Here is a 13,561-nt window from a genome sequence, read left to right as displayed (position 1 = left end):
CGGGAGGGGGGGCTCCCGGCGGGGTGGGGAGGGGAGGCTCCGGGAGGGGGGGCTCCCGGCGGGGCGGGGAGGGTCCGGGGGGGGGGCTCCCGGCGGGGAGGGGAGGGTCCGGGGGGGGGGCTCCCGGCGGGGTGGGGAGGGGAGGGTCCGGGGGGGGGGGGGGCTCCCGGCGGGGTGGGGAGGGGAGGGTCCGGGGGGGTGGGGAGGGTCCCGGGGGGGGCTCCCGGCGGGGTGGGGAGGGTCCCGGGGGGGGGCTCCCGGCGGGGTGGGGAGGGTCCCGGGGGGGGGGCTCCCGGCGGGGTGGGGAGGGTCCCGGGGGGGGGGGGCTCCCGGCGGGGTGGGGAGGGTCCCGGGGGGGGGCTCCCGGCGGGGTGGGGAGGGTCCCGGGGGGGGGGCTCCCGGCGGGGTGGGGAGGGTCCGGGGGGGGGCTCCCGGCGGGGTGGGGAGGGTCCCGGGGGGGCTCCCGGCGGGGCGGGGAGGGTCCGGGGGGGGGGCTCCAGGCAGGGCCGGGCCGGGGGGGCTCCCGGCGGGGCGGGGGGGCTCCCGGCGGGGCGGGTCCCGGGGGGCGGGGCGGGTCGGGGGGGCTCCCGGCGGGCCCGGCCCCTCGCTCACCCGCGGCCCAGGCCCGGCACGTAGCCCAGCGGCGCCGGCATGCCCAGGAAGGGTTTCTTCTTCTTGTTCATGGTGCCGGTGATGGCGGCGGTGAGGCCCGAGGCCCCGCCGGGCCCGGTCGCGTTGGGGCCCCCGGGGGCCGCCGCGGCGGAAGCGGAGGCCGAGGCGCTGCTGGCCGCCATGTTGGAGCCGAGCGGGCGGGAGGGCGGCGCTGCGGGAGCCAGGCGCGCGGCGGGGGCGGGGCGGGGCGGGGCGGGTCTGTGTCCCCGCCCCCTGCAGGGGGGGCGGGTCTGTGCGTCTGGCGCCGGGCGGGGCGCGCTCTGCGCCGCGATCCTACACAGGCACCCGCAGCGTGTCACACACACACACCTAGACAGACACCCACACAGTGTCTGTCTCTCACACACACACACACACACACTGCTGTGTCACACACCTAGACATACACCCACACAGTGTCTGTCTCACACACACACACACACACACACACACCTAGACATACACCCACACAGTGTCTGTCTCACACACACACACACACACACACACCTAGACATACACCCACACAGTGTCTGTCTCACACACACACACACACACCTAGACATACACCCACACAGTGTCTGTCTCACACACACACACACACACACACACACACACCTAGACATACACCCACACAGTGTCTGTCTCACACACACACACACACACACACCTAGACATACACCCACACAGTGTCTGTCTCACACACACACACACACACCTAGACATACACCCACACAGTGTCTGTCTCACACACACACACACACACACACACACCTAGACATACACCCACACAGTGTCTGTCTCACACACACACACACACCTAGACATACACCCACACAGTGTCTGTCTCTCACACACACACACACACACACACACACCTAGACATACACCCACACAGTGTCTGTCTCACACACACACACACACACACACACACACACACACACTGCTGTGTCACACACCTAGACATACACCCACACAGTGTCTGTCTCACACACACACACACTGCTGTGTCACACACCTAGACATACACCCACACAGTGTCTGTCTCACACACACACACACACACACCTAGACATACACCCACACAGTGTCTGTCTCACACACACACACACACACACCTAGACATACACCCACAGAGTGTCTGTCTCACACACACACACACACACACCTAGACATACACCCACACAGTGTCTGTCTCACACACACACACACACACCTAGACATACACCCACACAGTGTCTGTCTCTCACACACACACACACACACACACACACCTAGACATACACCCACACAGTGTCTGTCACACACACACACACACCTAGACATACACCCACACAGTGTCTGTCTCACACACACACACACACACACCTAGACATACACCCACACAGTGTCTGTCTCACACACACACACACACACACACCTAGACATACACCCACACAGTGTCTCTCTCACACACACACACACACACTGCTGTGTGTCACACACCTAGACATACACCCACACAGTGTCTGTCTCACACACACACACACTGCTGTGTCACACACCTAGACATACACCCACACAGTGTCTGTCTCACACACACACACACACACACACCTAGACATACACCCACACAGTGTCTGTCTCACACACACACACACACACACACACCTAGACATACACCCACACAGTGTCTGTCTCACACACACACACACACACACCTAGACATACACCCACACAGTGTCTGTCTCACACACACACACACACACCTAGACATACACCCACACAGTGTCTGTCTCTCACACACACACACACACACACACACACCTAGACATACACCCACACAGTGTCTGTCACACACACACACACACCTAGACATACACCCACACAGTGTCTGTCTCACACACACACACACACACACCTAGACATACACCCACACAGTGTCTGTCTCACACACACACACACACACACACCTAGACATACACCCACACAGTGTCTCTCTCTCACACACACACACACACTGCTGTGTGTCACACACCTAGACATACACCCACACAGTGTCTCTCTCTCACACACACACACACTGCTGTGTCACACACCTAGACATACACCCACACAGTGTCTCTCTCTCACACACACACACACTGCTGTGTCACACACCTAGACATACACCCACACAGTGTCTGTCTCTCTCACACACACACACACACACTGCTGTGTCACACACCTAGACATACACCCACACAGTGTCTCTCTCACACACACACACACTGCTGTGTCACACACCTAGACATACACCCACACAGTGTCTGTCTCTCTCACACACACACACACCTAGACATACACCCACACAGTGTCTGTCTCTCTCACACACACACACACCTAGACATACACCCACATAGTGTCTCTCTCTCACACACACACTGCTGTGTGTCATACACCTAGACATACACCCACACAGTGTCTCTCTCTCACACACACACACACTGCTGTGTCACACACCTAGACATACACCCACACAGTGTCTCTCTCTCACACACACACACACTGCTGTGTCACACACCTAGACATACACCCACACAGTGTCTGTCTCTCTCACACACACACACACACACTGCTGTGTCACACACCTAGACATACACCCACACAGTGTCTCTCTCACACACACACACACTGCTGTGTCACACACCTAGACATACACCCACACAGTGTCTGTCTCTCTATCTCTCACACACACACACACACACACACACTGCTGTGTCACACACCTAGACATACACCCACACAGTGTCTCTCTCACACACACACACACTGCTGTGTCACACACCTAGACATACACCCACACAGTGTCTCTCTCTCTCTCTCTCTCTCTCTCTCTCTCTCACACACACACACACACACACACACACACACACACTGTTGTGTGTCACACACCTAGACATACACCCACACAGTGTCTCTCTCTCTCACACACACACACTGCTGTGTGTCACACACCTAGACATACACCCACACAGTGTCTCTCTCTCACACACACACACACTGCTGTGTGTCACACACCTAGACATACACCCACACAGTGTCTCTCTCTCACACACACACATGCACACACACTGCTGTCTGTCACATTCCTAGACATACACCCACATTGTGTCTCTCACACACACATCTCTCTCTCTTTCTCTATCTTTCATAGACACACAAACACACATACTGTATCATATATCTGAATATGCACCCAAACATTGTATCACATGTAGTGTTACATACACAGCTATGAACCCACACCGTGTGTTACCTACACAACCAAATAATACATACATACAGTGTGTCATATACCAAGACATATACCCACAGCAGATGTTGCACACACATAGACCTACACCCACAGAATACTGCACACACACTGTGTGTTACATACATATCTACCACACACAATGCTACATATGCATTCACACACATAAAATATGTTACATACACTCCCAGTTCCACCCACATAGTGCATTAGATATACAGTATTACATACACATACAGTTTGTGTCACATACATAACCATTCACACACAGTAACACACATACAATGTATGTCACATAGTCATATACCCACAATGTTACACATACATCATGGTGTGTGTGTTACAATAGATATACACTGTGTATGTCACATATATAGACACACTACAGAATATGCTACACACAAAGACATATACACTGTGTTATCTATACAGACACGCACACTGTGTGTTACATACCCACAGTGTTACATAGACATACAGTATATTATCCACAGAATGTGCTATACACAGGCATACACACTGTTACGTACATAGACCCTGACATACACAGTATGTTGCATACACACACTATTATATACAGAGACATATATATACAGTGTGTTACATGTGCACGTACACATACGGAGAGAGTTACATACACACTCAGTGTGTGTGTGTGTGAGAGAGAGAGAGAGAGAGTGAGTTATGTGTGTGTGCACGTAGTAATTACCAATGCATTCACACAATGATATGCATGTGCACACACCATGTTGCTCTGCTTTTAAAACTCAGGACCTTGTCTATACTAAATCTAAGAATTTTTTCTTAAAATTTCCCACTGTTGCTACTTCTTGTTTGGGCTGCCAATTGGGTGCATGAGTGCTAACAAAGCTCCAAATGATCACTAGTGTTTCAAAGGCTTGTCTACACTGGAAACTTGCATCAGCGCAACTGCATCTTCTATATGTCGTTAAACCGAAATAAAACTGTAGAGCAGACCAGGGCTGTGTTGCTTAGACCTGAGCTGGGTGTGCGGGGTGGTATTTGGGAGGCAGGAGTCTTTGGGCCGAGACACAAATAAAGCCACTCAGATTCACTGGAATGAATCTCTGCTGAGTTTCATAAAAATCTCGTTGGCAGAACTTTTCTCATACTGTATTTCTGGCCGGAGTGACAGATTTGTTACCAAACCTGACAGAAATGCTTCAAAGCTGCATTGGAAATACTGCCAGAGTTCCACAAAACTCCCACTTCATTGACGCAACTCTCAAGTGATCATTCTCCTACTGTGAGAAGCTTTTTAGAATAGATGGAGGAGCAGAGATGGTTCTCAATGGCCTCTGATTGTGCACTTACCACAAGATGGAGCACTTTGCACATGAATTTATCCATCAGAAATAATCGTCTTTCTGATGAATAGCTGAAGAGGGAAAGAAAGAAGCTTTCTGCATGTCCACACTTAGCATTCAATCCCACCTTTCTGAATGAAAGCATATGAAAGTTGCAGTCCAGTACTTCTTACCAGAATTCATTGAAAACTCAAGGGGGAAAAGGTCTTCAAAGCTTGAGTAAATTTCTATCCACTCTTCAGCTTAATCATTACAACCTAGTATTATGAAGTGAACTGGTGTCTCATTTAACAGACCTTTGAGAAAATTAATTTTTGCTCACTGTGTGAAGTTAAATGTAATCTGTCTGGACATATTTTGCTATATTGCTTATTTAAGGACATCCATTCCATTGATGTATGCAAAGCAAATAATTAAGCTTGCTGTAGATTAAACGCTGAAGTGGAGCTGTGGCATTTAATCAACTGCAAATGCCATTTATTGCAAACATAGTTCAGTACCTTGACAATTACTGCCATTATGCTACCAGACAGCACTTTTGGGAATCTGTTCTTATTTCGAAAGGGTTTGCTACTGGTGTGTAGCTTTCACTCTCTTTCAAGGATTTTATAGCAATGTTTATGTCTGGCATAAATCTTAGCTGAACAGGGGAGGGGAATAAACTATCACTGTTGCATTTTAAGGTCCTCAAAATAAATGTAGCCCTCTGTCTCCCTGCATTCCTAGACAGCACCAAATTGCAAAACATTAAGGTATTTTACATGGGGTGTGTTGCTGTGTCAGGGTATTGATTACAGAGCAAAAGATAAAGGAGACTGAGAGGGATGCAAAGAAAGATTGTTTAAGGAGATTTATGGGGCATGTGGCGGGAAGAAATTCTGAAGGCCCCAACATGCCTAAAAAGCCCCAGAATCATAAAACTGGTTCCATTAAGCACTGATGAAGTACAGGACAGAAACCAAATGGCTGATCATGAGTGGGTCTTTATTGATCAAGTGTGGGAGGCATGTGTGGAGAAAGGATTGAACCCACTGGAGATACAATCAGAATGTCATAAGAGCGGCCATACTGAGTCAGACCAAAGCTCCATGTTGCCCAATATCCTGTCTTCCAAGAGTGGCCAATGCCAGCTGAACCAGAGGGAATGAACAGAACAGATAATCATCAAGTGATTCGGCCCCTGTCACCCATTCCCAGCTTCTGACAAACAGAGACAAGAGACGCCATTCCTGAATTATCCTGGCTAATAGCCATTGACAGACCTAGCCTCCATGAATGTATCTAGTTCTTCTTTGAACCCTGTTAAAGTCCTGGTTTTCACAGCATCCTCTAGCAAGGAGTTCCACAGGTTGACTTTGCATTGTGTGAACAAATATTTCCTTTTTGTTTTTAACCTGCTACCTGTTAATTTCATTTGTTGACCCCTAGTTCTTGTGTTATGGGAACAAGTAAATAACTTTTCCTTATTTACTTTCTATACACAGTCATGATTTTATAGACCTCTATTCTATACCCACTTAGTCTCCTCATTTCTAAAAAGAAAAATCCCAGTCTTATTAATCTCTCCTCATATGGCAACTGTTCCAAACCTCTACTCATTTTTGTTCCCATTTTCTGAACTTTTTCCAATGCCAAGATATCCTTTTTGAGATGAGGCAACCACACCTGCATGCAGCATTCAAGATGTGGACATATCACGGATTTATAGAGAGGCAATAAAATATTCTCTGTCTTATTCTGTATCCCTTTTTAAATTATTCCAAACATTCTGTTTGCTTTTTTGACTGCTACTGCACATTGAGTGGATGTTTTCAGAGAACTGTCCACAATGATATCCTTTGATAGGGTAACAAGTCTTGTGGGTAAGAGGGAAGCAGTAGATGTAGTATACCTAGACTTTAGTAAATTATTTGATACGTTCTCACATGACCTTCTTATCAATAAATTAGGGAAATACAACTGAAATAATGCTATTAAAAGGTGGGTGCATAACGGGCTGGATAACTCTTCTCAGAGAGTAGTTATTAATGGTTCATAGTCATGCTGGAAAGCCATAACAAGGCTCGGTTTTGGGACCAGATCTGTTGAATATCTTAACCAGTGATTTAGATAATGGCACTGAGAGTACGCTAATAAAGTTTGCAGATAACACCAAGCTGGGAGGGATTGCAAGTGCTTTGGAGGATAGGGTCAAAATTCAAAATAATCTGAACAAACTGGAGAAATGGCTTGAGGTAAATAGGATGAAGTTAAATAACGAAAAATACAAAGTACTCCACTTAAGGCATGTGTACACTAGCAAATTATTTCAAAAAAACTGAAATTGAAATAATGTCTCCCAAAATATCTATTTCAAAATAATCTATTCCCCGAGGAATAAGATCTGTTTATTATCTAATATATAAAGGAGAATGTTTGTATGTTTGGGCTCTAGTAACTTGGACACTATCAGACCTACTGCATCCAAACTTTCCATGGGATAACCTTTCCTCCAGGGGAAGGTTTTAAGATAATTTTGGACCTGATCGGGCCCAATCTCAACTTGTAAAAATAACAAATAACCCGCTGCGCTGCTGGGGCAGCCCTGCCCACCCTAGGTCACGTGTCTGCCGCCTGCGGCCCCAAAGCGCCATCTGGGACTCGCCCCACCCCCATGCGGACAATGGCTCAGGCATCTGCCCTGCCCCCCGCAGCTATGGTTACTAGGTAGTCTAAAAAAAAAACCCGGCCACATTTGATGGGTGGGGGGGAGGAACCAGCTGGGAGGGGAGCGGGCTGGCTGGGAGGAAGCGGGGAGGGGCCGGGAAGCAGGGCTGGTCTGGGGCAGCGGGGCTGGCTGGGGAAGATAAGGAGAGGGGAGTTGCCAGGGCAGATCCGGAGGAGGAGAACCGGCCAGCAGGAAGTAGGGCAGGCGGGGGGGTGGGGTGGAGGAGCGAATCGGCCGGCGGGGAGCAGTACCGAGCAACGCCAGTTAACTCCAGCTAGTTGCAAAATTAGGGGGATTATTTTGAAATAACTCCCTAGTGTAGACCAGGTTTCAGGAAGGAACAATCAGTTTCACACATACAGAATGGGAAGTGATTGTCTAAGAGGAAGAATTGCAGAAAGAAATCTAGGGGTCATAGTGGACCACAAGCTAAATATGAGGATGCAAGCAGCTCTTTGTGTAGACTCCTGTCAGGAAGGATACTATCAATTGACTTTGATTCTTATCTGCTTCATTTTAACTACCCAGTCTTCAGATACTTACTGATTCCCTCTAGCTCCCTGTCTCCCACCCCTTCCTTTTTTTCCTCCCCCCACCCTTCTCTCCTATTTATTTTGGGTCTGCACGTGCTAAACTCAAAACTCCAGTCATCTGAAGAAGTGGCCTGTGCCCACGAAAGCTCATGATACCATCTAATCTACATGTTTTGTTAGTCTATAAAGTGCTACCAGACCATTTGTTGGCTTTTTTGTACAGACTAACTCAGCTACCCCCTGAAGCTTCTAAATAAGAGTCAACAGTGTGACAGTGTTGTAAAAAAAAAGCAAACATAATTCACAGGATTGTTGTGAGCAAGATACGAGAAGTGATTCTTCCACTCAGATGATTATATCTCAGATGGAGTATCGTGTTCAGTTCTGAGCACCACATTTCAGGAAAGATGTGGAGAAATTGGAGAGTGTCCAGAGAAGAGCCACAAAAATGATTAAAGGTCTAAAAAACCTGACATATGAGGGAAGACTGAAAGAACTGGATTTGTTTAAATTGGAAAAGAGAAGACTGAGAAGGGACATGATAGCAGTTTTCTAGTATCTAAAAGGGTGTCACAAGGAGGAGCAGGGAAAATTGTTCTCCTTGGCCTTTGATGATAGGACAAGAAGCTATGGGCTTAAACTGCAGCAAGGGAGGTTTAGATTGGACATTAGGAAAAGCTTCCTCACTATCACGGTGGTTAAACCCTGGAATAAATTGCCTAGGGAGGTTGTGGAATCTTGGACAGACATCTATCAGGGATAATCTTGATGGTGCTTGGTCCTGCCATGAGGGCAAGGGACTGGACTTAAATGACCTCTCGAGGGCCCTTCAAATTCTAGTGTTCTATGATTCCAAAATCTTTCTCTTGAGTGGCAACAGCTAATTTAGTCCCTATAGTTTTATATGTATAAGACTATGATTATTGCAAAACAGAAGGCCCTTTGTGGCTCTGAACCCTTCTAAAATGTTTCCAAGGTTGTTTTGACAGGACTCCATAGTACATTTTGCTATGGCCCGCTAGTTGTTCAGTGGACTGGCTGTGCTGTACCTCTGTCAGGCTTCCATACACTGACTTGATGTTTTTCTTCTTTGTCAAAATTAGGACAAGTATCCAGAGACAGAACAAGGTTTTATGGGTTTTTTTATTATTATTTATTTCTTTCTTCCTCTTGGTGCAGAGCAATATTTTCAGTTTTGGCTCGGGGCAAGAGAAAGGACGTACCCTCTGATGATTGTAGGTTGTGTTGTACATGCCTCTTAAAATATTTTTGTTGTGTAGTCATTTCACTTTTACAACGTGTGCGCGTGGTATTGTAAAAACGGAAAATACACCCATGTGAACTCTGCCTGGGACTAGCCTGGCTGAACTTAATCTAATGCAACCGAAATAAGTCCTTTGACGAGGACTTTAATCACTCTTCCGCACTATTGCTTTGCGGCACCTCCGTTCTGCTCAGAAGGTAGGAGGAGATTGCAATGCTGGTCACACAGTTGCATGGACAATCCCTAAAGGTATAAGCCACTGATGGGCAACCTGCCACCTGTGGGCCGCATGCAGCCCACTGGGGCTCCATCTGCAGCCTGCAGACCCCCTGTCTGCTCCCCTCCCCCACCTGCCTCTTGCACACTGGAGCCCTGCACTTCTGACTCCTCCCCCTTTTCCCAGCACTTTCAGAGCACCAGTGAATCTGCTGAGTCACACTCTTCTCCCCCTCCCTCCCAGAGCAGGAATGTTCCATCTCTGGGAGGTGGGGGGCAGGAGCAGAGACGGATCATGACTCAGCAAATTTGCAGCGCTCCAAAAGTGCAGGAAGGGACGGGGTGGAGCAGGTAAGTGCGGGGCTCCAGTGCCCTAGTGTGCAAGAGGCTTCTGGGACGCGGGGGGCAGACAGGGCGTCTGTGGACCACGGGTAGAACCCCAGTGGGCCGCGGCCCACTGAGATGGAGGGCCGCTCACTATTCAGGGTTGCCCATTGCTGGTGTAAGCCCTCTCTCCCCATCAATACTGTCATGGATGGTGCACACTGCCCAATTGGGACTGCTTCACGGATGATGCCTGTCGATGCAAGCCAATGCAACCGAGACCGCTGCAAGATGGGTGACACAAGACACTCAGTGGAAACTGCTCCTGGCTAATAGCAATTGGAGCATTTCCAAAGAGTTCTGCTGGGAACATAGAAAGGACAAATTTTAGCTTCTCCAGCCATGTAATGAAGACTCCTTGGTGAATGAACCTCTTTTCTGCTAACTATAAGTTAGGCCATCCCAGCCTAAATGATAGCTCTTCTCCATTTCATCCCCAAATATTCACGCTCAGGCATCTTTCAAAGTTTTATGCTTCTCAGGAGCTTTAATAAATATAAAAGAAGGGGAGTCCGGGTTGCCTAAATATTATTTAAAAAAACCCTCTCAGTGCTTTGCTACATAAACGGCACAATAGCTGAAAATACGTATGTAGGACTAGATCATTACCAGGTGCAAATCAGCATATTTTCACTCAAGAAAATGGAGCTGTACCAGTTGACAACAGTAGAGGATCAGGCCCATCAGAAAGAGCAATAGCGCTTTTCCTTCTCATTTGTGTCTAATAATGAGAAACTCTTAACAGATTCATGCCCTGCTAAACAAAAGATGTGTGCATGCATTTAAATATCTTGGATCTTTTTTGCTGATTAATTACAAACTGGGTTCTTCCTGTTTTGCATTTGCAATTAAGAGTTGGAACAGATGGTGAAGGCTTAAATTAAACATATGTCCCTAGAAATAATCAGAATCTCCCTGAGCTGGCATTTTGGCTACATCAAGAAGCTTTAAAAAGAATCAGGACTCTAGGCATATGTCTACACCGCGGCGCTATTTCGGGATAATGTCTGTTATCCCGCAATACCTTTCTCCACGTCTTAACAGGAAGCCTATTATTTTGAAATACATTCAAAATAATGGGTTTGTAATTCCAACATACTGTAAACCTTGTTGCATGAGGATTAAGGGACTTGTTGGAATAGTGCTCTATTTCATAATTTGGCACTCTGTAGACAGCGCCAAATTTAGAAATAGTCTCTCTCGAAATAAGCTACGCAATTTGCGTAGCTCAAATTGAGTCGCTTATTTTGAGCAACACGTGACAGTGTAGATGCACTCTCAGTGAAGTCATCTTTGATGAGAAATTTACAAGTGGGGATGCATCTCTCCCACCTCCGCACCCTTACTTCCCACACCTACTCTGCTTTTAAAAGAGTAACATCCAGAAATTAAAAAAAAAAATTAGGCTTGCAAAATGGGTGTGCGATCGCATGTCATATTCATGGATGCAGACACCACAGAGGAGTGTGCAAATTGGGTAACTGAACATGTAAATGTGCTTAATTATTGTTTGCATGGGCAGTTCCCCAATGCGCGGACACGGTTGTGCCAACTCCTTGCACAAACTGGAAGTGCAGTTGATCTTAATGTTCTTTAATCAATCTGCCTGCGAGATTACGCTAACAGTCGTACCCCTCCCTGTAGGTAACTAGGTAACAGAGAAGATCACAAACTTAACTGGAAGCAGTTAAACTGTTATGGTGGAGGTTGTGGCCACAATCTTTGGACAGGGAGGTGTTTAACCCAGTACGGGGAAGGTATACAATTGTCAGGAACAGGGAGGAGGGAAGCTTGAGTGGATGACTGCCTCTGCATGTGGCATGTTCTGCACTGCTTGGAATCTAGTGATTAAAGGGACGTATGGGAAAAGGAAATGGGCTGTATGCTATGGGCTCTGCCTTTAAAAACAAACAAAAAAGCATGCTTCTCCCTTTGGCTGAAGGGAATACAGCTACTGAAAAGAACTCAGAACGGAACTGCAGTGTGTGAGGATCAAAAGGCTTCACCCCAAGGAAGCTATTGGGCTGGGTTACTGTCCTTCCACGTCCAAAAGTGAAAGGGCAGCTGTGGAACGGTGAACAAGAACAAGCTTTCTTTGGTGGGCAACTTGGTCAGTCTTGTCAGAGCGGAGTAGCCAGAGAAAAGCCTGAAATACGCAAACATAAGAACACAATAGTGGCCAGAATGGGTCAGACCAGTCGCTATGGGGATAGTTGAAATCCCCCATTATTATTGAGTTTTTAAGTTTTTATTGCCTCTCTCATCCTCTTCAGTATTTCACAGTCACTATCACCGTCCTGGTCAGGTGGGGCATGTCTACACAGCTGTATACTGGTATACCTCGTTCTATGAGGAGTAACAGTAGTTCGAATTAGAGAGCCTAATTTGAACTACCTACTCCGTGCTGCGTGTAGCCGTGGGCACGGAGTCCGCACTAACGGGGATTTAAAAATGGCGGTGCCCGGCAAGATGCAAATGAAGCCCGGGATATTTAAATCCCAGGCTTCATTTGCAACTTCGAATGCCTACATTAGCCACCCTAGTTCGAACTAGGGTGGCAGTTTAGACATACCCTAATAGACTAGTAAAACATGATTTCCATTTACAGAAACCATATTGATTTTTGCCCAACAAATTATATTCTTCTATGTGTCTGACATTTTTATTCTTTACTATTGTTTCAACTAATTTGCCTGGTACCGACATTAGACTTACCGGTCTATAATTGCCACGGTCGCCTCTTTAAATATTGGTGTTCTGTTAGCTGTCTTCTGCTCCTTGGGTACAGAAGCTGATTTAAAGGGTAGGTTACAAACTACAGCTTTGAATTGGTAGGATTTAAACTTCAAAAAGTTATTTGTTTTATTGAATAATTACCATACATCGTACATTTGATTTGGAAACTCAAAGCTTCCATGGCTCTTTCCGTACTTAATTGGAATTATTTTATGATTTTTAACTATAAAGATTTTCTTTGCACTAACATGACAGTTGAATGGATGACTCGATTTTAATTTTGTTAGGAGGTATTTTTTATGAACTCTAATCATAATAGTCAGGGCCACACAAACCACTGAATCTACTCGCCCGTGGCGGTCGCTCCGAGTGCCCCATTCACCGGCGCGGCGTGCATGCGCAGTGCCGGTCTGGCGCATGCGCAGTGTGGGGCTGGCGAGTGGCCTGATAATAGTCATGACTTTTTTCCAA

At 47.4% G+C, this 13,561-nt stretch overlaps 1 protein-coding gene across 1 annotated transcript in view; it reads right to left on the bottom strand.

Annotated features, from left to right (window-relative positions):
• PRPF6 (pre-mRNA processing factor 6) overlaps positions 1 to 825 on the bottom strand; it is a 50,599-nt gene extending 49,774 nt beyond the window's left edge. The window contains exon 1 of the mRNA XM_075901012.1: positions 613 to 825. Within this exon, the coding sequence (XP_075757127.1) occupies positions 613 to 794 (182 nt within the window). The 5' untranslated portion in view covers positions 795 to 825. The remainder of the gene's footprint in view (positions 1 to 612) is intronic.
• Between the last annotated feature and the right edge of the window lie 12,736 nt (positions 826 to 13,561).

This window comes from Pelodiscus sinensis, chromosome 18 (assembly GCF_049634645.1).
Source record: "Pelodiscus sinensis isolate JC-2024 chromosome 18, ASM4963464v1, whole genome shotgun sequence".
Lineage (NCBI taxonomy): Eukaryota > Metazoa > Chordata > Testudines > Trionychidae > Pelodiscus > Pelodiscus sinensis.
The sequence above is the reverse complement of the archived record's forward strand: the minus strand, read 5'-3'. Positions and strand labels throughout refer to the sequence as shown.